Below are 27733 nucleotides of genomic sequence, written 5' to 3'. Positions count from 1 at the left end.
AGACTGGTTCTACTGACGTGCTTTGGACACAGGTGGCTGGCGGGTGTCAGTTTCTCCAACTTTAGTTGAACCGAGTGTGACTACGTCCGGTCCTTGAGAAGGTTAAAACAGCACTAACTTGACGAACTATCATTGTGGTTTTGATGCGTAGGTAAGAACGGTTCTTGCTCAGCCCATAGCAGCCACGTAAAACTTGCAACAACAAAGTAGAGGACGTCTAACTTGTTTTTGCAGGGCATGTTGTGATGTGATATGGTCAAGACGTGATGAGATATAAGTTGTTGTATGAGATGATCATGTTTTGTTGAAGTTATCGGCAACTGGCAGAAGCCTTATGGTTGTCTCTTTATTGCATAAGATGCAAGCGCCAAATAATTGCTTTACTTTATCGCTATGCGATAGCAATAGTTGCAAGAGCAATAGTTGGCGAGACGACCATGTGACGACACATTGATATAGATCAAGATGATGGAGATCATGGTGTCATGCCGGTGACGATAGAGATCATGACGGTACTTTGGAGATGGAGATCAAAGGCGCAAGATGATCATGGCCATATCATGTCACATATTTTGATTGCATATGATGTTTATCTTTTATACATCTTATTTTGCTTAGTTTGGCGGTAGCTTTATAAGATGATCCCTTACTAAAATTTCAAGGTATAAGTGTTCTCCCTGAGTATGCACCGTTGCGAAAGTTCTTCGTGCTGAGACACCATGTGATGATCGGGTGTGATAAGCTCTACGTTCAAATACAACGGGTGCAAGACAGTTTTGCACACGCGGAATACTCAGGTTAAACTTGACGAGCCTAGCATATGCAGATATGTCCTCGGAACACTGGAGACCGAAAGGTCGAGCATGGATCATATAGTAGATATGATCAACATATTGATGTTCACCATTGAAAACTACTCCATCTCACGTGATGATCGGACATGGTTTAGTTGATTTGGATCACGTGATCACTTAGATGATTAGAGGGATGTCTATCTAAGTGGGAGTTCTTAAGTAATATGATTAATTGAACTTTAATTTATCATGAACTTAGTCCTGATAGTATTTTGCAAATAATGTTGTAGACCAATAGCTCGCATTGTTGCTTCCCTATGTTTTATATATGTTCCTAGAGAAAACAAAGTTGAAAGATGATAGTAGCAATGATGCGGACTGGGTCCGTGATCTGAGATTTATCCTCATTGCTGCACAGAAGAATTATGTCCTTGATGCACCGCTAGGTGACGGACCTATTGCAGGAGCATATGCAGACATTATGAACGTTTGGCAAAGCTCGGTATGATGACTACTTGATAGTTTAGTGCACCATGCTTTACGACTTAGAATCGGGACTTCAAAGATGTTTTGAACGTCATGGACCATATGAGATGTTCCAGGAGTTGAAGTTAATATTTCAAGCAAATACCCGAGTTGAGAGATATGAAGTCTCCAACAAGTTCTATAGCTAAAAGATGGAGGAGAATAGCTCAAGCAGTGAGCATGTGCTCAGATTGTCTGGGTACTACAATCACTTGAATCAAGTGGGAGTTAATCTTCCAGATAAGATAGTGATTAACAGAATTCTCTAGTCACCATCACCAAGTTAGTAGAACTTCGTGATGAACTATAGTATGAAAGGGATGACGAAAATGATTCTCGAGCTTTTCATGATGATGAAATCGATGAAGGTAGAAATCAAGAAGAGCATCAAGTGTTGATGATTAACAAGACCACTAGTTTCAAGAAGAGGGCAAAGGGAAAGAAAGGGAACTTCATGTAGAATGGCAAGCAAGTTGTCACTTCCGTGAAGAAGCCCAAAGCTAGACTAAAGCCTGAAACTGAGTGCTTCTACTGCAAAGGAAATGGTCACTGGAAGCGGAAATGCCCTGAATATTTGGTGGATAAGAAGGATGGCAAAGTGAACAAGGGTATATTTGATATACATTTTATTGATGTGTACCTTACTAGTGTTTATAGTAGCCCCTGGGTATTTGATACTTGTTCGGTTGCTAAAAATTAGTAACTCGAAACAGGAGTTACAAAATAAACAGAGACTAGTTGAGGGTGAAGTGACGATGTGTGTTGGAAGTGGTTCCAAGATTGATATGATCATCATCGCACACTCCCTATACTCTCGGGATTAGTGTTAAACCTAAATAAATGTTATTTGGTGTTTGCGTTGAGCATGAATATGATTTGATCATGTTTATTGCAATACGGTTATTCATTTAAGTTAGAAAACAATTGTTGTTCTGTTTACATGAATAAAACCTTCTATGGTCATACCAACGAAAATGGTTTGTTGGATCTCGATCGTAGTAATACACATGTTCATAATATTGAAGCCAAAAGATGCAAATTTAATAATGATAGTGCAACTTATTTGTGGCACTGCCGTTTAGGTCATATTGGTGTAAAGCGCATGAAGAAACTCCATGCCGATGGGATTTTGGAATCACTTGATTATGAATCACTTGATGCTTGCGAACCATGCCTTATGGGCAAGATGACTAAAAATCCGTTCTACGGAACAATGGAACAAGCAACTGACTTTTTGGAAATAATACATACTGATGTATGCGATCCGATGAGTGTTGAGGCTCGCGGCGAGTATCATTATTTTTGACCTTCACAGATGATTTGAGCAGATATGGGTATATCTACTTGATGAAACATAAGTCTGAAACATTTGAAAAGTTCATATAATTTCAGAGTGAGGTGGAAAATCATCGTAACAAGAAAATAAAGTTTCTACGATCTGATCGTGGAGGAGAATATTTGAGTTATGAGTTTGGTCTTCATTTGAAACAATGCGGAATAGTTTCGCAACTCACGCCACCTGGAACACCACAGCATAAGGGTGTGTCCGAACATCGTAACCGTACTTTATTAGATATGGTGCAATCTATGATGTCTCTTACCGATTTACCACTATCGTTTTGGGGTTATGCATTAGAGACAGCTGCATTCACATTAAAAAGGGCACCACCTAAATCCGTTGAGACGACACTATATAAACTATGGTTTGGCAAGAAACCAAAGTTGTCATTTCTTAAAGTTTGGAGTTGCAATGCTTATGTGAAAATGTTTCAACCTGATAAGCTCGAACCCAAATCAGAGAAATGAGTCTTCATAGGATACCCAAAGGAGACTGTTGGGCAAACCTTCTATCACAGATCCGAAGGCAAGATATTCGTTGCTAAGAATGGATCCTTTCTAGAGAAGGAGTTTCTCTCGAAAGAAGTGAGTGGGAGGAAAGTAGAACTTGATGAGGTAACTGTACCTGCTCCCTTATTGGAAAGTAGTTCATCACAGAAATCTGTTCCTGTGACTACTACACCAATTAGTGAAGAAGCTAATGATGATGATCATGTAACTTCAGATCAAGTTACTACCAAACCTCGTAGGTGAACCAGAGTGAGATCCGCACCAGAGTGGTACGGTAATCCTGTTCTGGAGATCATGTTACTTGACCATGACGAACCTACGAACTATGAGGAAGCGATGATGAGCCCAGATTCCGCGAAATGGCTTGAGGCCATGAAATCTGAGATGGGATCCATGTATGAGAACAAAGTGTGGACTTTGGTTGACTTGCCCGATGATCGGCAAGCCATAGAAAATAAATGGATCTTCAAGAGGAAGACGGACTCTGATAGTAGTGTTACTATCTACAAAGCTAGACTTGTCGAAAAAGGTTTTGACGAAGTTCAAGGTGTTGACTACGATGAGATTTTCTCACTCGTAGCGATGCTTAAAGTCTGTCCGAATCATGTTAGCAATTGCCGCATTTTATGAAATCTGGCAAATGGATAACAAAACTGCAATCCTTAATGGATTTCTTAAAGAAGAGTTGTATATGATGCAACCAGAAGGTTTTGTCAATCCTAAAGGTGTTAACAAAATGTGCGAGCTCCAGCGATCCATCTATGGACTGGTGCAAGCATCTCGGAGTTGGAATAGACGCTTTGATGAGTTGATCAAAGCAGATAGTTTTATACAGACTTGCGGTGAAGCCTGTATTAACAAGAAAGTGAGTGGGAGCACTACAGCATTTCTGATAAGTATATGTGAATGACATATTATTGATCGGAAATAATGTAGAATTTTCTGGAAAGCATAAAGGAGTATTTCAAAGGAGTTTTTCAAAGAAAGACCTCGGTGAAGCTACTTACATATTGAGCATCAAGATCTATAGAGATAGGTCAAGACGCTTGATAAGTTATTTCAATGAGTACCTACCTTGACAAGATTTTGAAGTAGTTCAAAATAGAACAGTCAGAGAAAGAGTTCTTACCTGTGTTACAAGGTGTGAAATTGAGTAAGACTCAAAGCCCGACCACGGCAGAAAATAGAGAGAGAATGAAAGTCATTCCCTATGCCTCAGCCATAGGTTCTATAAAGTATGCCATGCTGTGTACCAGACCTATTATATACCCTACACTGAGTTTGGCAAGGGAGTACAATAGTGATCTAGAAGTAGATCACTGGACAGCGGTCAAAATTATCCTTAGTGGAATAAGGATATGTTTCTCGATTATGGAGGTGACAAAAGGTTCGTCATAAATGGTTACGTCGATGCAAGTTTTGACACTGATCCAGATGACTCTAAGTCTCAATCTGGATACATATTGAAAGTGGGAGCAATTAGCTAGAGTAGCTCCGTGCAGAGCATTGTTGACATAGAAATTTGCAAAATACTTACGGATCTGAATGTGATAGTACCGTTGACTAAAATTATCTTACAAGCAAAACATGAGCGCACCTTAGTACTCTTTGGGTGTTAATCACATAGCGATGTGAACTAGATTACTGACTCAAGTAAACCCTTTGGGTGTTGGTCACATATCGATGTGAACTATGGGTGTTAACCACATAAAGATGTGAACTATTGATGTTAAATCACATGGCGATGTGAACTAGATTATTGACTCTAGTGCAAGTGGGAGACTGAAGGAAATATGCCCTAGAGACAATAATAAAGTTATTATTTATTTCCTTATATCATGATAAATGTTTATTATTCATGCTAGAATTGTATTAACCGGAAACATAATACTTGTGTGAATACATAGACAAACAGAGTGTCACTAGTATGCCTCTACTTGACTAGCTCGTTAATCGAAGATGGTTGAGTTTCCTAGCCATGGACATGAGTTGTCATTTGATTAACGGGATCACATCATTAGAGAATTATGTGATTGACTTGACCCATTCCGTTAGCTTAGCACTTGATCGTTTAGTATGCTGCTATTGCTTTCTTCATGACTTATACATGTTCCTATGACTATGAGATTATGCAACTCCCGTTTACCGGAGGAACACTTTGTGTGCTACCAAACGTCACAACATAACTGGGTGATTATAAAGGTGCTCTACAGGTGTCTCCGAAGGTACTTGTTGGGTTGGCGTATTTCGAGATTAGGATTTGTCACTCCGATTGTTGGAGAGGTATCTCTGGGCCCACTCGGTAATGCACATCACTATAAGCCTTGCAAGCATTGTAACTAATGAGTTAGTTGCGGGATGATGTATTACGGAACGAGTAAAGAGACTTACCGGTAACGAGATTGAACTAGGTATTGAGATACGGACGATCGAATCTCGGGCAAGTAACATACCGATGACAAAGTGAACAACGTATGTTGTTATGAGGTTTGACCGATAAAGATCTTCGTAGAATATGTAGGTGCCAATATGAGCATCCAGGTTCCGCTATTGGTTATTGACCAGAGATGTGTCTCGGTCATGTCTACATAGTTCTCGAACCCGTAGGGTCCACACGCTTAACGTTCGGTGACGATTTGTATTATGAGTTATGTGATTTGATGTACCGAATGTAGTTCGGAGTCCCGGATGAGATCGGGGACATGATGAGGAGTCTCGAAATGGTTAAGACGTAAAGATCGATATATTGGACGACTATATTCGGACATCGGAAAGTTTCCGAGTGATTCGGGTATTTTTCGGAGTACCGGAAAGTTACGGGAATTCGTATTGGGCCTTAATGGGCCATACGGGAAAGGAGAGAAAGGCCTCAAAAGGTGGCCACACCCCTCCCCATGGTCTGGTCCGAATTGGACCAGGGAGGGGGGCGCCCCCTTCCTTCCTTCTCCTTTTCCCTTCCCTTTTTCCTATTCCTTGTGGGAGGAGGAATCCTACTAGGACTAGGGAGTCCTAGTAGGACTCCACACTTCTGGCGCGCCCTAGGGGCTGGCCGGCCTCCCCTCCTCCATCCTTTATATACGGGGACAGGGGGCACCTCTAGACACACAAGTTGATCTGTTGATCTCTCCCAGCCGTGTGTGGTGCCCCCCTCCACCATAATCCACCTCGGTCATATCGTAGAGGTGCTTAGGCGAAGCCCTGCGTCGGTAGCATCATCATCACCGTCACCACGCCGTCGTGCTGGCGGAACTCTCTCGTCAAGCTCTGCTGGATCGGAGTTCGCGGGACGTCATCGAGCTGAACTTGTGCTGAACTCGGAGGTGCCGTACGTTCGGTACTTGGATCGGTCGGATCGTGAAGACGTACGACTACATCAACTGCGTTGTGCTAACGCTTTCGCTTTCGGTCTATGAGGGTACGTGGACATACTCTCCCCTCTCGTTTCTATGCATCACCATGATCCTGTGTGTGCGTGGGAATTTTTTTGAAATTACTACGTTCCCCTACAGACATCTGTCCCAACGGTGAGCCGACACGTGTTTCCTTCAGCCAATGATGATTTTACACATGGAAAATCCCCATTGGTCGGGGCTATTAACGGGTTATCGGATCCAAAACCGGACCCGATAGCTTAACGGCGTTCCGTTACGGTGGATGCCACGTGTCAGTCACCCTTGACGAAAGCACTTCTGTGACGCACGATTTATCATCATGGAAGTGGATACTTCCGTGATGATAATTTTGGTAATGTCATGGAACACTTCTACGACGGCATAGGTATGACTATCTTGATTCTGTCATAAATTCTTCATGGATGTACATGCATGGCAGAAAACGTGACCTACTGTGACAAACACGTATCATCACGGAAGTGTATTTTTTTTGTAGTGATCTATTCGGATGGTGTAGTCTCGTATTACAGGGAATATGAAATTTATACAAAAAGAAAACATGAGACATATATATATGGAGACAGTCATCAAGGCAAAGTATTTGACTAATGAATCAACACAGAAGTTTGCACATTCCATATTTCTAGAGTAAACATGGAGATGGCACACGGCAGCAAGGCAAAATTGGAAATTTAATAGCTCAAAAGCCTTCCTTGGCATGTAATAGGTATATGCAAAGATGCCGCAAAAATATTGGAATCAAATAACGGGGATTGATTTTTCAGAACTGAAATGCTTGTCCTTTTTTATGAATAATTCAGGCTTCCCAACAGCTTACATAATTGCCCGGATGAAGTTGTCATGTATACTACGTCTATTAACGAAGCCATTTTGAGTGTTTGAGACGAGGGTGTTCATATGGGGAGCAAGGCATAAGGAAAGGACTTTAGCGATGATTTTGGCCACTGCATGGATTAGGCTAATGAGCCTATAGTCAGAGATGCCCTCTGCACCCCCCCTTTTTGGGCAAGAGCACAACATTGGCGGAGTTGAGATATAGTAGTATCTCAACTCCACCAATGTTGCATGTGTGTGGCATGCGTGGGATATATAGGAGTATAAACCGAGCAAGGAAACCTAGTTAGAAAAGATCGATCGTGACCGCGCATCCGAGTAATGAACCGAATCACTAATTGAGAAGTTGTGATGCCCGGATAGTTAGGCTACAGTAATCCCGTTAACGATGCCACGTCACCACGGTTACTGTTGTTAATCTCGTGTTAGTTCAAAACTGATTCGAAATTCAAATTCAAAAATAGGCAAAACAACAAAAATTTTCAAATATTAAAACTAAATTGTTCGGGTTGTGTCAAATAATGCATAGGTAATTATGATGGAGAAACCACATTTTTATAAAAGGTTTAAATGCACTTAAGTAACTAAAATAGTAGGTAAAACAATTAAATAAATGCGTTCTGGATTTTATAAAATACTATACTATTTTGTTCAGGGATAAAACCTTTTGTGGTAGTAGTTATAATTGTAACTCTATTTTAGGTAGGGTTTCACTTTTTGTAAAACTATAAAATATAAAACAGAAAAAGAAAGATAAGTAAAAAATGAAGAAACAAAATAAATAAAAAGAGAAAAGAAAAGTAAAACAAAAATAAAGAAAAGGAAACCCCCCAGCGCCACTGGGCCTTGGCCCACCAAGCCAACCCCAGGCCGGCCCGCCCCCACCACTTAACCCCCCACGCCCCGAAACCCTAACCCCTCACCGCCCCCACTCGCCCCCTCCCACGACACCCCCTCACTCCTCCCACTCCCCCCCCCCCGATCTGGATCGGGGATCCACCCCGACGACCGCGCCCCGCGCTCCCCCCACGATGTCGGCGCCTGTTCCCGGCGCTGCCCTCCCGCCGGTGCGGCTCACGGCCTCGACATGCCGGGCCTCATCGCCGTCGTCTCCCCGCCTCGCCCCCGACACCCACGGCGCCCCGAGGCCGACGTCGCCGCGCGGAGCCCCCCCCCCCCCCCCCCCGTCGCTGGACTGCCTCCCCGCCGTCCTCTACGTCGTCGCCTCCTCCCCTGCGCCGGCCGTCCCCGTCCTCCTCCACAACTGCTCCCTCGAGCCTCGCCGCCACCCCTCCTCTTCAACGCCGGCGAGGGCCTTGCCCTCCCCCTTCCCTTCCTCTGCTCCGTGCCGGCCGTGCCGCTCGCTCCCTGCGTCGGCGTTGCACGTCTCCGCCCGCGCCCGCGAGTTCGCTTGCGCTCGTTGCGCTCACCGTGGCCCTGCACCGTGATCGCCGTGCCCGACTGCGCCCTCCGCGCGCCCCTCGCGCGTCCGGGCCGCGCCCGGCCACCGCGCGCATGCGCACGCGCACCAACCCCCCCCCCCCCGTCGCCCCATTGCTCCCGCACGCACCCCGTCCGGCCGGTCCGTCGCCGCACCACCGCGGGCGACCGCACCTGCCCGCGCCCTCCGTCGCCTTCGTGCGGGTGCGCGGCGCCCGCACCCGATAACGCCCGTCGCCCGAACCCACTATGGCCCTTAGGGCCTATGACAGCTGGGCCTCGCCCCCTATGACAATGACATGTGGGGCCCATGCCCAGAACGTTTTAAATAAAAAAGGAATTAAAATAATAATAAATAAATAAAATATAATTAATTAACTTAATTAATTCTGTTTAAATTAACTAATTAAGATTAATTAACCTAATAACTAGTTAACCTAATTAACTACTGTTAATTAGCTAAGCAGTCCCTAACAGGTGGGACCCACCTGTCAGGTTGACCAGGTCAATGGTCAACGTTGACTGCTGACATCATGTTGACGTCATAATTACCTTTTTCTAATTAAATTAATTCTGTTAATTCTAGAAAAAAATAAAATCCTTTTTAAATTAATATAAAATGAACCGTAGCTCGGATGGAAAAACTTTGTACATGAAAGTTGCTCAGAACGACAAGACAAATCCGGATACGCAGCCCGTTCATCCGCCAAACATCCCTAGCATAGCAAACACGCAACTTTCCCCCTCCGATTCATCTGTCCGAAAACGCGAAACACCGGGAATACTTTCCCGGATGTTTCCCCCCTTCGCCGGTACCACCTCCTACCGCGTTAGGGCACACCTAGCCCCGCGCATTGACATGTCTTCCATCGTCATGCTTATGTTTGCATTATATTTATTGTTTCTTCCCCCTCTTCTCTCGTTAGACACCGAGACCGACGCCGCTGCTACCCAGTACGACTACGGTGTTGACGACCCCTCCTTCTTGCCAAAGCAACCAGGCAAGCCCCCCCCCCCTTGATCACCAGATATCACCTACTCTTCTCTATACTGCTTGCATTAGAAGAGTGTAGCATGTTACTGCTTTCGGTTAATCCTATTCTGCTGCATAGCCTGTCGTTGTTGCTACAGTTGTTACCCTTACCTGCTATCCTACTGCTTAGTATAGGATGCTAGTGTTCCCTCAGTGGCCCTACACTCTTGTCCGTCTGCCATGCTATACTACTGGGCCGTGATCACTTCGGGAGGTGATCACGGGTATATACTATATACTTTATATACATGACACATGTGGTGACTAAAGTCGGGTCGGCTCGTTGAGTACCCGCAAGTGATTCTGATGAGCGGGCTGAAAGGACAGGTGGCTCCATCCCGGTAGAGGTGGGCCTGGGTTCCTGACGGCCCCCGACTGTTACTTTATGGCGGAGCGACAGGGCAGGTTGAGACCACCTAGGAGAGAGGTGGGCCTGGCCCTGGTCGACGTTCGCGGATACTTAACACACTTAACGAGACCTTGGTATTTGATCTGAGTCTGGCCGTTTGGTCTATACGCACTAACCAACTACGCGGGAACAGTTATGGGCACTCAACGTCGTGGTATCAGCCGAAGCTCTTCTTGACGTCAGCAACGGAGCGGCGCGCGCCGGATTGGACTGGAACGCCTGTTAGGCTAGGTCTGCTTCCGGCCGCGTACGCAACATGCAGGTGTGCAATGGGCGATGGGCCCAGACCCATGCACGCATAGGATTTAGACCGGCGTGCTGACCTCTCTGTTGAGCCTAGGTGGGGCTGCGACGTGTTGATCTTCCGCGGCCGGGCATGACCCAGAAAAGTGTGTCCGGCCAAATGGGATCGAGCGTGTTGGGTTATGTGGTGCACCCCTGCAGGGAAGTTTATCTATTCGAATAGCCGTGTCCCTCGGTAAAAGAACGACCCAGAGTTGTACCTTGACCTTATGACAACTAGAACTGGATACTTAATAAAACACACTCTTCCAAGTGCCAGATATAACCCGGTGATCGCTCTGTAACAGGGCGACGAGGAGGGGATCCCCGGGTAGGATTATGTTATGCGATGCTACTTGGTGAACTTACCATCTACTCTCTTCTACATGCTGCAAGATAGAGGTGGCCAGAAGCGTAGTCTTCGACAGGATTAGCTATCCCCCTCTTATTCTGGCATTCTGCAGTTCAGTCCACTGATATGGCCCTTTACACATATACCCATGCATATGTAGTGTAGCTCCTTGCTTGCGAGTACTTTGGATGAGTACTCACGGTTGCTTTTCTCCCTCTTTTCCCCTTTCTATACCTGGTTGTCGCAACCAGAAGCTGGAGTCCAGGAGCTAGAGATCCCGAGGATGATTCTACGTGGAGTTCGGCTTCGAGGAGTAGTTAGGAGGTCCCAGGCAGGAGGCCTTGCATTTTCGATCGTTGCTACTTTTGTGCTAGCCTTCTTAAGGCAATCTTGTTTAACTTATGTCTGTACTCAGATATTATTGTTTCCGCTGACTCTTGTGTTTTCGAGCTTATGTATTCGAGCCTTCGAGGTCCCTGGCTTGTAATTTAAAGCTTGTTTTATTTTAATTTGTGTCTAGAGTTGTGTTGTGATATCTTCCCGTGAGTCCTCGATCTTGATCGTACACATTTGCGTGTATGATTAGTGTACGATTGAATCGGGGGCGTCACAGAAGTACTCATTGCAGAGATCACTCCCACCTTCCCAGGGTGTGACAAGTGGCGCGCTGTATGTGCGCCACTTGTCCCAACCTGAGAGTTTTCCTTTTTTCGTATATCCATTTATTCAAACTTAAACCGTGCGTCCAAATATCGAACCGTTTTTACCGTTGGAATCCCCGCGCCGAGATCTTCAAAACTAGATACCATGTTGATAAGTTTTGACGAACCTTTTTTTCACGAAAAAAACAAAACGAAAAAACTGGACGAAAAAACCAAACCGGGAGCACGGGTTTTTTCCCTTTCCAAAAGAGGCACGCCCGTGCCTCTTGCGAAATCACAACCATGTCTCTCGCGGAAAACAAAACCGTGCCTCTCGCGGAAGAAGAAAAAAGAGAAAACGCGTTTTTTCCTTTTCGAGGAGGCATCGCCGTGCCTCTCGTGAAAGCACAACCATGCCTCTCGCGGAAGCAAAACCGTGCCTCTCGCGAAAGAAAAAAAATAGAAAACACGTTTATTTTCGTTTCTGAGAGGCACGGCCGTGCCTCTCGGGAAAGCAAAACCGTGCCTCACACAGAAGGAAAAAAAGTAAACATGTTTATTTTCGTTTCCGAGAGGCATGGCCGTGACTCTCGCGAAAGCACAACCGTGCCTCTCACGGAAGCAAAACCATGCCTCTCGCGAAAGGAAAAAACAGAAAACGCATTTTTTTCGTTTCTGAGAGGCACGGCCGTGACTCTCGCGAAAGCAAAACCGTGTCTCTCGCGGAAGCAAAACCATGACTCTCGCGAAAGAAAAAAAAATTGATCCAAAAGCTAAGAAAGACCGGTGAAAAACCGAAACGTCGAAAAAACCCCAAAAACGTTTAAAAAGCCGAAAACGCGTGCGGAAAAAAATACGAAAGGAGCGCCCAGAGCGCGACACGTAGCGGGCGACTGAGCACGCCAAATGGCGCTGATCGTTGTGAGGCTCCTGAAGGAACACTCGTCAACTAGTTGCTCAATGAACGCTAGAAAGATCAATCGATGGTGCATCCGAGTCGGGACTGCTAGTTGGGCTTGGGCCGATCGATTCATGTGTCAGAGTCGGGAAATGGCTAGGTTTAGGCCGATCAAACCTTTCGAGTTCACGTGGGCGAGCCAGATGAGATCGATCGGTATTGTCTAAAAAAATAGGACGAGATCGATCGGTAGGGAGGGCTTGACGAAAGAAGCGGAACGGTGAACCTTACCTTTTTTGATAGGAGAGATAATCACTTCGTCGGCTCGTACAACTATTACAAGTGGCCTAGTGGAGAACTACCCATGCTGAAGAGAAATGTCGATCCGGTTTTTTGTGTTTTGAGCCGAGGTTCCTGATTCCCGTGTAGGTAGGGAAATATCAGCCAAACACATACCCACAACCCTGTGTTGTCGTAGTAACGGGCCGACCACTCGCACTGTACCTTCCCCGCCGGTTTGGGAAGGTTCTAGACTGTCCGTACCGATATTCTATATTCTTTTACTGATTTTTTCTGTTTCTTTTTTTCAATGTGCCTCATATTGTTCAAATTCACAGATATTCGCCGAATGCATGAATATTTTTAAAATTCATACATGTTTTTTGAAATTGTGAATATATTTTTAAATGCCGGGAGAATTTTTTTAATTGTGAACTTTTTTGCATTCATGAACATTAAAAAAATCAAATTCGTGAACATTTTTCAAAATCACAAACATTTTCTGAAATAGCAAACATATTTTGAATTTGTTTTTTAGATTCGCGAACATTTATGGAATTTGCAAACATTTTCCAAATTCACGATCAATTTTGAAATCATGAACATTTTTTGTATTCACGATCATTTTTTTAAATCTCGTTTTTTCAAATCATCAATATTTTTTGAAATCTAGAACACTTAAAAAATTAAGGAACATTTTCCCAAATTCGTGAACAAATTTTGAAATCTGAGAGCATTTTTAAAATTCGTGAACAATTTTTGAAATCTGGGAACATTTTGAAAATTCGTGAAGAATATTTGAAATTCAGGAATATTTTCAAGATCAAGAATATTTAAGATTTTCGCAAATTTTGAAATTCGAAACTTTTTTTAATCCCCAACCATTTTCAAAGGAGCAAAAGAAACAGAAAAGTAAAGGCAAAAGAAAAAACCGAAGAAAAAAAAAACAGTGGCGCCTCCCTTCCTTCCCCTCCTCCACGCCCCAAACCAAACCGTCCACAGTTACTTCCCGCCACCGCCACCGCCACCTCCTCCCCCCCTCCCCGAGGTTTGCACCACGCACAAGCCACAGCGCAGCCTCGCTTGCACACCACCAACCAAACCAAACCAAACTGGCGATCGATCGCCGCAGAATCGCTTTCATCTCCCCGCAAAGCCATCCTTTAACTCCCGCCCGTGCCACGACCTCTCGCATTACCTTCCTTTAAAACCATGCAATCCTCCCAGCCGCTCCATGCACTCCGACGACTTCCCAAGAACCCGCCAGCACTCCACCTAGCGGGACGATCAAACCACCGGCCGTGTACGCGACGATGATGCCCGTGTACGGCGGCGAGGTGCGGCAGCGGACGTGCCGCATGTACTGGTGCTACCAGTGCGCGCGGGCGCTCCGCATCATCTCCTACCCGGCCACCGACGTCTTCTGCCCGCGCTGCTACGGCCGCTTCCTCCACGAGATCGACCCGCCGCCGCGCCCGGCCCTCCCCCCGCCGGGCTACTTCCCGCACCACTTCGCGCCGCACCCGCACGCGTACTACCACGACGGGAACCCGCGCCGGTGGGTCGTGTACGGCGCCGCGCCCACGGTGCCCGGACGCCCGTTCCGCCAGCTGCCCCCGCCGGTGCGGGAGCCGGCGCCGGGGCCGACGCGGGTCCATGCGCCGGCCCCGACGCCCCCGCCTCGCCGGCGCATGCCCTCCCCGCCGCCGGCGCCGGTGGCGCGGCGGCCGTCCACGCCCCCGGCCATCGACCCGGGGGACTACTTCACGGGGGGCGACCTCAACCGCCTCGTGGAGGAGCTGACCCAGAACGACCGCCCCGGCCCCGCGCCGGCGCCCTCGTCGGCCATCGACTCGCTCCCGACGGTGCGGATCGCCGCGCAGCACCTGTCGGACGACGGCGGGTCGCAGTGCCCCGTGTGCAAGGAGGAGTTCGAGCTCGGGGAGGCCGCGCGGCAGCTGCCGTGCAAGCACGTGTACCACTCCGACTGCATCGTGCCCTGGCTCCGCCTCCACAACTCCTGCCCCGTCTGCCGCTTCAAGCTGCCCGGCACCGGCGCCGCCTCCAGCACACGCCGCGCCAGCGGCAGCAACGGTGCAAGGAACAGAGACAGGGAGAGGGAGAGGGAGCCGGCGACGACGGTGAGGTGGGGGCCCCTGTCGTGGATGGTGCCGGCGCGCGGGACGGAGGAGCCGGACGACGGGTGGGAGTACGGCCGGCGCGCGCACGGGCGCGGGCACGGCAGGCCCGAGGATGGCGACGCCGGCGGTAATGACCTGTCGGCCCTCCAGTCTTTCGTTCTCGTCGCCACTTGCGTTTTCTTCTTCTCCTTCTTCGCCTAACAAGACCTGCTGTGATAACTGACAACTCTAATGTACTCCTAACAATCCTCAATGGAACAACAGATAAAGAGTTTATTTGCATTCGTGATTAATTTTTTTGGACTATATAACAGCATGTTTGTTTTAAGTTGTTTTCTTCTGAAATTTGCTTTCAGCTTTCTACGCGTGGTGGCGCTCTCTGTTTCTCCTCTAGCCGTTTCCAGCCGGGATGCCAGTCACTACGCCAAAGACAACCTGAACCTGTTTGCTCAGTTAAGTCATCTGATCGATGCCGTGCTTGCAAATCATCAGAACACTGCCCCTGCAAATACACGCTTACTGACTTGACATTTTGTTGGCTGTTAATGGCAGGTAAAGCATGACAACCGCTGTAAATATTTCAACGGCAATGGTGGATGTACTGGAGAAGCAGAGCACACTGGAAATAAAATAGGAGAATGTAATAGTGCAAAAAACGGCCAAAATGTAATTGCGCCACTCACAATGTAAACGATACAAAGAGTTGTGATTTTCATTTTTAGCTCAGTTGAGCGGATTTATCTAGCGGCTGAAGCAATCTCAAAGCAAAACGTGAAAGCAATTGAGCAAATCCAAAAGAAAAGAACTATCACAAAGGCTTAAGGTGATACATTCGATCGAATCATTCAACATAATAAGTATATATGGTATGGTTTGATTTTACACCGAGGGGCATACAAAAATTGACTGAATCAGCTCACTGTCTCCTATATCAATGTAACCGACTATTTCCGGGAGGGCATCCCACCTAAACCCGACTTGAGCATGGTATCAAAGCCAGCGTGAAATCCTGCAGTGTATGCCATGTTTTTGAACATGTTCTGCATTAAAAACATTTGCATTAGACATCTGCCGTCGCAACATATACATTATGCACCAAATACTCCCTCCGTTCCAAAATAAGTGACTCAACTTTGTACTAAGTTTAGTACAAAGTTGTACAAAGTTGAGTCACTTATTTTGGGGCGGAGGGAGTATCATCAAAACGACCTCCCCATGTTTATTTGTTATATACTCCCTCCGTCCCGAATTACTTGACGCTCAAGCAGATGTATCTAGCACTAAAATACGTCTAGACACATCCAGTTGAGCGCCAAGCAATTCCGGACGGAGGAAGTATTATATAGGGGCAAATTAGCATTCTGGATCAGGTTAATCGAAATCTAAACTGCAATAATACTACCACAAAATCATACAAGCAAGGGGAGCTAATTTTATCTTGCGACACCAAATGATTTTTCACAAATATAATTCAGACACCAGGAGGTTAATCTTAGATCAGCAGATCACTGCAAATGTTCACAGGTCTCGAGGAGATTCCAGGTTAATTCATCATATAGCCTTTTAGCACAACTGCACAAGGACGGAGGTAACTTGAGCATGAGTGAGGCTTTCAAGCTAACATTGGGATTTTTCCATGGAAGAAGCATAATGAGATGTATTTCTACCAGGAGATTCAATTCTCTCTACTCTGCTCGCTTCAAGATATTACTAAGAATTGCTAACTACTAGTAACCAATATCACAAGAGAAACTAACCGTTACACTCTCCAGATCTGGAGCAGCTCGTCGTTTAAAGTCATCTAATTTTAAAATTTGAGTAAGCTCTTCCTGTTTAATATTCAATTTCTTTGATGCCTGCAAGAGAATACTACTTATCAACACAAGGGGCAGGCATCATATACGAAAGCTAACATGGTAAGGTCACTGGATTACCTCAGACAGGAACAATGGGAAGATGACCTCAAGCACATCACTTGCAAATATCTCAACATTTGGGCCATTATTAGTAAGAACTTTACTCTCTGAACTTTCTGCCCCCTTGTTCTGAACTTTGGGCTTAGCCTTCACTTCTGATGAAGAACATGCCATGTCATATTTACTGTTGAAAGTTGAAACTTGAAAAGCTCCATAAAGCTTATAAATACATAATGGATGTCTAAAAGCTTGGATAAACAATAAGGAATGAAAAATGATGTTTACTCCCTGTACAGTATTCAATATTCCCATCCAAGAAAATTATAATTGACGTGCTACTGTTGGTTTGTCTCTATCCTGATAAAAAATGTGTAACAGGTGGTGTATTCTCTTGCTGGTAGCGAGACAATGGTCTATGACAAACAGGGTGCTTGTTTGCTCTGATGGCAGCAACAAACATTGTCTTGGCAGCTCTCAACCCTAGTTCTACAGCCATATCAAGTGTTTGTTCATTCTTTTTTTTTATGTCATGCTCTTGGGCATAGTTCAGAACTTCAGATTTCCCAACATGACTTGGGCATAGTTCAGAACTTCAGATTTCCCAGCATGACTAACTATGATACTTGTGCTACACAGTACCATCACGTATCTCCATGTTATTTTTTAGTACATGCTACAGCAATGCTTTGCTCGCACTCATTAACAACCACACCAATCAACAGCAGGCATAGCAAGATGACCAACAGGCCAGGTCAAATAAATTTGGTTGATTCAATAGAACACCATAAAACTGAAACTGCAAAAATGAGTGAGTACAATGACGAAGATGTTACATGACAATACTACACAGCACCATTACGTTTCTCCATGTTAATTTTTAGTACATGCTACAGAAATGCTTTGCTCGCACTCATTAACAACCACACCAATCAACGGCAGGCATAGCAAGATGACCAACAGGCCAGGTCAAATAAATTTGGTTGATTCAATAGAACACCATAAAACTGAAACTGCAAAAATGAGTGAGTACAATGACGAAGATGTTACATGTCAATACTCACCTGGTAGACATGTTTTCTCTTTGGGTACGTTGACTTGAGGAGCATCTTTAGGAGTTGGATTCTCAACTGATTCTTCTGAGGAACAGAATGCACCAGAAGGCACAAGATCTGCTAGGTCAGGGGGATTATCTTTACCTACCACTGGTGAGGCCTGAACCAAAACAATGTCAGTCGCTCTCAACTATTTCTAAGAAATCATAGACTGATGATCCAAAGATTACCTCCAAGTCTACATAAGCCGGTTGCTTCCCAATGGAGAGGAGAAACTTGTCCAGGTTGCTTGAACTGAGGGCTGAGATGAAGTAATCAGAAATTAGCAAGTGCATAAATAAAAGATTTTGGTGTCAAGTGTCTCTAAATTGTTTGCAGAGCGCATAATATTAGCCAGGTAAAGAAACATCATCTGTGCAACCTTCGCACAAGTGTGGCATCATGGGAAGGCAACACAACAGTGTGTGATTCAGTAACTATAGTATGTATTTATTAACAATAATACATGAAAGCGATGAAACATTTTAAGTGAAGGAAGTGATGGTAGTATCTGTCATACCAATAGTCACATCATTTGTCAGTGGATGGAAGTAGCAGCTCTGTTTAGACTTGAACCCTTGGTCCAGTAATAATGAGACGGCACTGCCATAAATTGCATGAATCAGTAACAACATATTACTTGGGAACGCAATAAAAATAAAGATACCTATCAAACAGTAACTGAACACACAAAAATCAAAGCACATTGAAATAAGCTTGCATATGGCTTTAAATATTTCAGCAGGTTTCTAATATTCAAACTTAACCATGGGAATGGAGTAGAAAGGTCTGCCATGCTCATGATGACATAATGGCGCGGACCATCATAGCGATGAACCATTTACTGTTTAGGGAAGCGGGAATTGGACAGCTCTCACTATCCCCATCAATCTGTCAAAATTATGGCTTGAAAGTAGAAACAAGATTATGGCTAGCAGAGGGAGAGGATGGTACAGTCAAAGCAAGCTACCATACCTCGCGGACTCATTGAATAGCGCAAACGGAGTAACACATCCTAACGGTACCTGGGCATAATCAAGGAGCAAAGACCACATTAACATGCAAAAAAAAAACATAGATTTTTAAAGTAGAACAAGTGAGCTAACCAACAAGTAGGGTGCAATTATGCATTAAGTCAATTTAGTACTGACTAAGAAATGATGTGATTTCGAGACATCTTGCTTTCTGAGCTCAACGCTATTAACTGTAGAAGTAAAGTTTTTTTTTCAAATTCTCATACTTGAAGAAAGTAAACCTCCAATGGTAAACAACATTACGGCACACACATGTTGTAACAATGGCAATTTAAACAATGAAAAGATCTTCTATACTAAGTAAAATATTGTACCATCCCTTCTTGACAGGTTTTTCAGTGAACCTCACAAACTACCAGGGAAGTACTTATGCCACCTAAGATCCAAAATTATGGAACCAAGAAGAACAGTGGTGCCTAAAACAGCATCATAAGCAGGCAGACCTGAAGCACTTGACGCAAATTCTCCTCAGGAGCCATCCGCACACCACCTTTTCCCAAACCAAGACGCTGGGACAGAACTGGTCATTTTAGAGAAAACAGATTAATTGTCCTGATGCCCAAATAAGCTAGAAAAAACTGCAATCATCAGTAGATTCACCTACTTTTCATGTCAACTTTGGTGTCAGCAAGTGCAGAAACAATGTACAACCGATGTTTCTTGTCCTGAAACCCACAACTCATATCAATACATAAATGCTCAGTCTATCAGGCTTCCTAGAATTAACCGTTCATTAGTTGCCAACAAGCATACCTTCAGAAGTAGATTCTTGGTCAAAGCGCCTCCGAAATTTCCCACATGTTTGGCCTGTCATAACAGAAGTTCAGTTAGCAATCACATTACATGATATCGAACGGAAGCCATCGCAGAACCAAATACGGACTCAGTGGTTCACAAACCTGCTCCTCGACCGTCAGCACAACCGGGTGGTCGTGGCGCTTGAAATCGATCTTAAGCTCCTGCAGAAAAACAAGACACCAAGCTTAGCCCCAGGCCCTAGGTTCGTTGTAATTTTTGTGCACGGCTAGAAGCCAAGCATTCTATGTTTGCAGACACCGGGGGATGCAGCATGTCGTCGTGGCCATGCGGTATAGCTAGTCGATTCTGCGCTTGGATTTATAAAACCCTAACCCCTTCACTGACACCGCAAAACTAAAATTCAGCAATCAACAACACCTTCTCGCGCCACGATTTGTGACCCAGCTAGCTTCCGCGCTAAATCAATATCGACGGCGGCACCTCGTCGGCGCTACAGCCAGGGGCGGCAGGCGTGGGAACGAGGCCCAATCCAGCCGATCTCCGCGACCGAGAGGCAGCGACGCGAGGGAGAGGCAGCCGGGGAAGGAAGGGAGCGAGAGAGCACGGACCTCGAGGCGCGCGAGGAGCTCCTCCTTGGTGCGACCCATGGCTGGCGGCGGCGGCGGCGGCGGCGAGGCGAGCAGGGAAAGCTTGAACTGCTAGAGCTGGGAACGTGTCGGATGCGGGTGCTCGGCTGCTATGGGCGACACGGGTCGGGTGCGGATGCGCGGATGCTATGGGCGAGGCGGGTCGGGTGCGGATGCGCGGATGCTAAGGCGGGTCGGGTGCAGGCAGCGCATATACGGCCGGGACCCGAACCGCAGTACATACACTTTGGAAAATATTGTCTTTTTTTTTACCTTGCTTTCCTCATCAATGTCCGATGGATGTTCCGATTAATAATTACGTATAATCTCGTGTGATAACCAGCTGTTTTACATGACAGCGAGAGGGAGCTCCGTTCTGTTGCTTTTGACCGGGAACCTACTCGATAGTGACCGCAGCATCGATCTCAGCTCACATGGATTCAGTTAGACTACCCACAATAGGAGTAACATAGATAGTAACATCACACATATCTAGGTTAAATAGATGATGTGGCATGCAATAAATGAAGAAAGAGATAAAAGTGGTAACATAGCTAGTTACTACTAGTATGAGTAACATCACATATATCAAGGCAAGATGTGTCTATAGCTTAATAAATGAAGTGATGCATGTTACCACACATATGTTACCACACAAACCCCCTACTACATGGTTGATTAAGGGACAATCGTGCGATAACCCCGACCACATGGTTGATTAAGGGACAACCAGGCGATAACCCCGACCACATGGTTGATTAAGGGACGACCGGGCGATAACCCCGACCATATAATTGATAAAGGGACAATCATGCAAAAAAACACAAGTATGACCAACCAGGTCACCCACAAAGCGCCGGAATGGCACCAACACGGAGCAAAGCCACGGCTCCACCTCATAGGGCCACTGTCGCACCGTAGCCCGGGGCCGCTACCCCCGCATCCAACCAACAAACTCGAGATCGTCGTCTCGACTTCCTCCACCCTGCCGACAAGACCAAAATAGCAAGACAATAGTATGACCATCAGACACGGGCTAGGCCTCCAAAGGTAACGTCCCCAAGAGGGGAAACAATGACGGCACCATCGCCGCTCACTTGGGCCAAAGTCGGAGCTAGATTTCCACCCGAAGAGCCCAAGGATTTGGGTCGACAAAGAGGTGGAGTTCCACGGTGACGCCTCTAAGGAGGAGGAGGACGTCAGAGGACACCGCCGGAACTGACACCGGTACTGACCGAGGTCAACACTAGGTTTCCACCCGGAATGAGCCAACGAACACCAGACGCACCCGCATCCAAACAAGCCGGCTGCAATCGACCAAACCCCGCACCCAAGCCAAGACAATCGCCGAGCAAAAGCTGACCTCCGTCGTCCATCGCGCCAACCATAATCGTCAGAAGTCACTCCCTAGCTCGCCACATGCAGACATCCCGTAACTGTGCATGGACTATGTAATCACATCATGCTAACACAAATGCACTGGTAAAATGGCAATGCTCGTTGATATAAATATAATGGCAATGTGGTGGACACGAGTACATGAAAGTATACATCATGATCCATCACTTGCACTCACATGCAAATGCTTAATTTTACAAAGAGATGCATGGCATGCGTTTCAAATTGAAAGACCGAAAAGAAAAAAGTTGATTCGAGGATGCTAGCCAAAGTTGCCAATGTTGGTATTATTTCTGGTGTTCTACCCAATGTTGTTCCTAGTGGTGTCACTAGCTTGCAGTATACTGATGGCACTCTTCTCTTTCTTAAACCTACTCTAGAAAATGCCAGGAATGTTAAATGGTTGCTTTCCTGTTTTGATAACCTTTTCGGGATGAAAATTAATTTTAACAAATGTGATTTGCTTACAATTCATGTGGAGGAGGAAGTTGTCAAGGTTCTATTTCTATATACTCTTTTGTTGCAAAACAGTGATTCCCCTTTGAAATTCCTTGGGGTGCCTTTGCACTATCTTAGATTACGTAGAGAAAGTATTCAACCCATTATTGACAAGATTATCAAGAGAATTTGTGGCTGGAGAGGCAGATTACTCAGTTATGAGGTGAAGCTTGTCTTGCTTAGGACTTGCATTGCTAGTATACTCCCTCCGTCCTTGAAAGAGTGTACTTCCAAGTTCCAACTTTGTTGGAAAGTCAAACTTTTTATGTTTGACCGTATTTCTACAATAATAGACCAACATTTATGCCATCAAATTGGTAGCATTAGATTCATGATAAAATATATTTTTGTCATATACCTATTTGGTTTCACAAGCATTGATATATTTTTGCACAAACTTGGTCAAACTTTGAGATAGTTTGACCGTCCAACAAAGTTGAAAGTACACTCTTTCAAGGACGGAGGGAGTACCTATGTACCTAATGTCTATAATTAAATTTCCTAAATGGGATATCAAAGTTATTTCCGCTCAAATGGCTCACTTTTTGTGGGGTAACCATGGAGATTTTCACAAATATCATTTAGCAAATTGAGGGCTTGTGTCCCCCAAAAAATAAGAATTTGGTAAGGTGGGTATACCTAATTTTAGAGATTTCAATCTTGCCCTACTTGCTTCTTGGGCCAAGAGGTATTTTCATGGTGCTAACAAGAGTTGGGGTATATTTCCTTGACTATGAGTATACCACTGCTAAACCCAGTGTGTTGTCTAAGCAGAACCTGGGCTCCCCTTTTTGGAAAGGAATTACTTGGGCTTTTGTTGTTGTTACTTGTTAGGCCTTTTATAAAGGATTCCTGGCAATGGAACAAATATTAGTTTTTTCCATGATATTTGCATGGGAAATAGCACTCTCAAAACTCAATTTTGGGATGTTTTTTACATACGTCAACAGTAGGATTGCTCTATAGCTCAATTCTGGGATGGTTCCACCCTTAAAATTTCTTTAATGAGATGTGTTGATGCTAGTTTTTTGGGTAAATGTTTGGAACTCCTAACCTTATTGCAACCTCTTGTTCCCAATCTTGATCATGACCGGTCTGTTTGGTTATTTGAAGCCTTGGGTATTTATTCCACTAAGTCTTGCTATAAGATGATTAACTTTAGTGGGGTTTCTGCTCCATTCTGAAATGGCTATGGAAAATCCCCGTACCACCATATTTTCATGTGTTCTTATGGCTGGTAGCTAACAACCGCATACTTACTAGAGATAATTTGAGTAAGAGACAACATGTAGAAGATTTGTCATGCTTGTTTTGTAATGAACCTGAATCTGTTCCTCACCTTTTGTTTGGTTCCACTTCTGCACATACTGTTTGGGAGGTGGTAGCTCACATCTTTCAGTTTCCCCTTCCCAAATCAATTCATGATATTTGTGTCATGTGCTTTAATTTTAAGAAGATGGATGTTCCTAACATGTCATGTGTTACTACCTTATGGAGCCTATGGACTGTTCGTAACGAGATGCTTTTTCAAGGCTTAGTGTGGAAAGATGTAAGGGTTATGTTGAGAAGGGTAAGCGCTTTGTTGCATCAATGGAAGATCCTGTGCGGCGGCTCTTATTATGTGCTAATGCGAAGATGCTTGTTGCTCCTAGATCAGCGAAGAGGAGACCTCTTGAGGATAGCATGGAGATGACTCCGCCTACAAGTGGATATGGTGGCCTATATCAACCTTTCACTAGAGCTGTGAGATGTCATTCTAGTTAGATGTGTAATGTTGATGTTTGCCCGCTGATGTTGCACTTGCAGGCTTTATGTTTCAAATCAACTTGGTACTTACTATGGCCCTGCTACTGTAGTCAGGCTCGAGAGCTGGGAACAGTTTATGTTGCTATGATTTGCCTCGTTTATAATAAAATGGGGGCAAAGATCTGGAAAGCTCGCATAAAGCCAAAATGCAAGCTCTTTGCCTAGGTTGGTGATTCACGAGCGGATCCTCGCGTCTTAGCGGTCAAAGGGAGCTCACAACTCTGTGTGTCCTATGTGCCTAAGAGCTCTAGAATGGCATACACTTATGCACCAATTGCCCCTTTTCAGTAGTTTGGCGGAAAACCAGGTCCATAAAAAGGTGTAGTTATTTGATTTTGTTGAGAATTGGTGGGAGATGAACCTTGTAGCTGCCACAAGCAGCCAAGAAGTGGGTGCATCCTATATACGCAGGGAAAAGCACGGTTAAAAAATTCAACAAAGTTTCAATGTAATTTCCTAAATTTTGCATATTTTAGTGAGGTCCAATGTACTTGTAACGCTGAAGTTTTGAGTCAGATTCAGACTACCAAAAAAAGGCTAAAATTTAATGGATTTTGAAAACCCAAAATTCAAAAGAATTCCCAAAAAAATGTGAAATTTCTGAAATTTCGCATATTCCAGTGACGTTTGGAATTGTTTTGTTTCTGAAATTTAACTTATCAAGACACTCACTAGTAAGTGGCACAACAAGTGATAGGTGACATTAGCCAACCGCCATCAATTGCTAGGGTGTTTTGAGAGTAATCCACACTCAGTTACTGGGGTTTCTTATGATGTTATTCCTCTTGAAAATAACTCTACTTTGGAATAGCTATTTCACCCTCTTCTAATAGGAAATCCGACTCTTTTACCATGTCTCCTAACCAAAAAGTTGCCTTTAGAACATGTAGAATACTCACCTAAAACGAAGCAAAATTAAAGCGGTAATTCATCACCATAACACATTGCTTGCACACTTGCACAAACAGCTTTTACACATAGTACACATGTAACTAATTGATGGGAGTTGGCTCCATGGAAGCTGCCTTAAAACATGTAGCTCCATCAGAGCTCCCCCACAAATGCATAATTGGCCCAGTACGGATACGTACTACTAGTACGCCAGTGGTACTAGTATATTATATTTAGCTACGGAATATGAATGAAATAATAATTAATCATCATTCTTCGCGAGGCCATGAAGTAAGAATTGATCATGGCCTGCGATTATTTTTACCGTGACCAATTCTTGGTCACTCGTAGTGGTAGTTGGTAATTAATCTGTCAGTGTTGATGGAATTGCTTAGTGGTGATTTGACCGGTCGAAGCTCGAAGCTCGAAGCTCTCGTGGCCGGAGCTGGCATTCGAGCTCGATCAGTTGTAGGAGGAGAAGCTCCAGAGGCTGATCTCGCCTTCCTCCTCCCACTCGACGGGCGCCATGGGCGCCGGAGCGAAGAAGGTGCTGCACGGGTCCATCATCGTGGCGTAGTCCATGCACTTGGGCGACTGGAAGAAGGCGTCGATGTCCGCCAGCGCGTCGTAGTCCACGCCGTCGTCGCCGTGCGCCATGGTCTCGTCGTCGTCGGCGTTGCTGTGGCGGGCGGACTGGTCCTCCGGGTAGCCGAACGACGACGCGTTGTCGCCGTAGCCGCACGGCGGGGCGGCGCCGGGCCAGGAGGCAGAGGAGGCCATGGTGTGGGGAGGCTGCAGGGGGCTGCCGGCGGTGGCGGCCGCGGCGGCGGCGACGCGCTGGATGGACTTGGGCGACATGGCGGCGGCGGGGACGTGGAAGGGGAGGTGGACGGGGAAGTTGAGGTCGGCGGCGGAGCCCCGGAGGCAGAGCAGCGCGGCGTCGTAGGCGCGCGCGGCGGCCTCGGCGGTGGAGTAGGAGCCGAGCCATATGCGCGTCTTCTGGTTGGGCGCCCGGATCTCCGACACCCACGACCCCCAGCTCCGCATCCGCACGCCCTTGTACTGCTGCTGCTGCTGCCTGCCCCCGCCGCCGCCGCCGCCCTGCCTCGCCGCCACCGCATTGCCGACGTGGCCGCCGAGCGCCACCTGCTGCTGCTGCTGCGCGCTCTTCACCATTTCCCGGCCGATCACGCTCACTGACGACGCTACTCGCTGCGGTACGAATTTGATTCTTTTGATTGATGTGAAGCGTCGCTGGACTCCGATGAGAGTGTGGGAAGACCAGTGCAGGTTGAAGTGGTAGCTAGGGGTGGTTGGTTGGGTGTGTGGCTGGTGCAGGCAGAGTGGTGCGCCCGATGGCTTATTTATAGGAACCAGGAGCATCGAAGTGTGCATTTTTATAAACTCGGCCATTTCTGCTTTCCTTTGTCTCACCTGAAATTGGTTGTGTGTCTCTCTAGTCTGTATTTGTATATCATTTCGCCCACATCACGCTGATACAAGCCTATTAGTACTATACCTCTGTTTCTAAATAATCTCCCTGTCTCAAAATGCAAGACGTCTTTTGACACTATGTAAATACTCCCTCTGTCTTAAAATGCAAGATGGTTTTTGGCACTATTTTTTGACACAGTCATAGTGTCTAAAAATGTCTTACATTTTAAAACAGATGAAGTATTTAGAAACATCTTATATTTACAAAGTACCATTGTTTCTAAATACTCCCTTCGTTCCTAAATATTTGTCTTTTTAGAGATTTCAAATGGACTATCATATACGGATGTATATAGACATATTTTAGAGTGTAGATTCACTCATTTTGCTCCGTATGTAAACAATTGTTGAAATCTTTAGAAAGACAAATATTTAGGAACGGAGAGAGTATAAGACAAACATTTTATACGTATTTAGGAACATAGGGTGTACTTCTCTTTTCTTTTCTTTTGTACACCCCAGGACAGTACTACTGCATCTGCAATAACGCAGAGGAAACACTAAGGAACATGCTTAACTGAAAATAATGGAAAGATCCTGCAAATTAGATCCTACTCCCTCCGTTCCTAAATATAAGTCTTTATAGAGATTTCGCTATGGACCATATACGGAGCAAAATGAGTGAATCCGCACTCTAAAACGCATCACATACATTCGTATGTGGTTCATAGTAGAATCTCTTTAAAGACTTATATTTAGAAACGGAGGGAGTATATGCGTACGCAGCATGTCAGCACCTCGGCAGCAACACGTTTTATGCTTAAAGTTTACTCAAAACTAAGCAAGGATGAGTTAGCCGCATGCAGCATATGCATGCATGCTCGCTCATTATGATTGGTCTAAGTGCTGGCGTGCATGCCGTGGCTTATCTTGTTCGGTGATCGCTGGGCATAAATCATTTTTTCGAGATGTACAGCTATACGAGCGAGCAATTTAGAGGGTGTTTGGTTACAGGGACTTATTGATGTAGGGACTTAAAAAAGTTCCTTTAAGTCCCATCTAAACCAAACAGGAGTGACTTATAAGGACTTACAGTAGGCATTTGAGACTTATGAAATAAGACTCTCAAGGAGGGACTTATAGGAACTTATAGTTGTAATATGGTCTTTTAGTCCATGTTAAGTCCCAGGAACCAAACAGGTAGGGACTTTTTAGGGACTTGAGACTTATAAGTTGGGACTAAAAAAAGTCCTAGGACTTATGAACCAAACAGGGCTTTAGAAACACCGTTATGATCGCCGAAGTACTGTAAACGTCATTATGATCGTTGTGTTTTGCGTAATGGTCACCATAGACCACTAGAGCTGCTCCTCTCAATGTGCTTATGTCCC

At 45.3% G+C, this 27733-nt stretch overlaps 3 protein-coding genes across 6 annotated transcripts; 1 reads left to right on the top strand and 2 right to left on the bottom strand.

Moving 5' to 3' along the window:
* Positions 1–13785: 13785 nt before the first annotated feature.
* Positions 13786–15582, top strand: LOC123145685 (E3 ubiquitin-protein ligase RZF1). 2 transcript variants are annotated; one of them, XR_006472369.1, is made up of 3 exons: positions 13788–15016; positions 15246–15341; positions 15442–15582. XR_006472369.1 is itself a non-coding variant. In XM_044565155.1 (2 exons), the coding sequence occupies exons 1-2, from the start codon at positions 14062–14064 to the stop codon at positions 15281–15283; spliced, it is 993 nt and encodes a 330-aa protein (XP_044421090.1). In that variant the 5' UTR covers positions 13786–14061; the 3' UTR covers positions 15284–15382. The 2 variants fall into 2 exon arrangements, 1 of the variants encoding a protein (XP_044421090.1); XM_044565155.1 differs by lacking the exon at positions 15442–15582 and having other exon boundaries at positions 13786–15016; positions 15246–15382.
* A 113-nt stretch (positions 15583–15695) lies between these two features.
* Positions 15696–20508, bottom strand: LOC123145686 (prolyl-tRNA synthetase associated domain-containing protein 1). Of its 2 annotated transcripts, none has more exons than XM_044565156.1 (12): positions 20298–20508; positions 19830–19889; positions 19684–19737; positions 19535–19595; positions 19374–19450; positions 18872–18921; positions 18417–18499; positions 18088–18158; positions 17867–18017; positions 16824–16960; positions 16647–16745; positions 15696–15929 (listed from the first exon to the last, which is right to left on the bottom strand). In XM_044565156.1, the coding sequence occupies exons 1-12, from the start codon at positions 20334–20336 to the stop codon at positions 15834–15836; spliced, it is 978 nt and encodes a 325-aa protein (XP_044421091.1). In that variant the 5' UTR covers positions 20337–20508; the 3' UTR covers positions 15696–15833. The 2 variants fall into 2 exon arrangements, with proteins under 2 accessions (XP_044421091.1, XP_044421092.1); XM_044565157.1 differs by having other exon boundaries at positions 16824–16957; positions 20298–20482.
* A 4436-nt stretch (positions 20509–24944) lies between these two features.
* LOC123141884 (ethylene-responsive transcription factor ERF014) lies at positions 24945–26241 on the bottom strand. Of its 2 annotated transcripts, XM_044560955.1 has the most exons (2): positions 26055–26241; positions 24945–25982 (listed from the first exon to the last, which is right to left on the bottom strand). In XM_044560955.1, the coding sequence occupies exons 1-2, from the start codon at positions 26082–26084 to the stop codon at positions 25371–25373; spliced, it is 642 nt and encodes a 213-aa protein (XP_044416890.1). In that variant the 5' UTR covers positions 26085–26241; the 3' UTR covers positions 24945–25370. The 2 variants fall into 2 exon arrangements, with proteins under 2 accessions (XP_044416890.1, XP_044416888.1); XM_044560953.1 differs by having other exon boundaries at positions 24945–26241.
* Positions 26242–27733: the final 1492 nt, after the last annotated feature.

The sequence above is a fragment of the Triticum aestivum genome, chromosome 6D (assembly GCF_018294505.1).
Source record: "Triticum aestivum cultivar Chinese Spring chromosome 6D, IWGSC CS RefSeq v2.1, whole genome shotgun sequence".
Taxonomy (NCBI): domain Eukaryota; kingdom Viridiplantae; phylum Streptophyta; class Magnoliopsida; order Poales; family Poaceae; genus Triticum; species Triticum aestivum.
The sequence above is the reverse complement of the archived record's forward strand: the minus strand, read 5'-3'. Positions and strand labels throughout refer to the sequence as shown.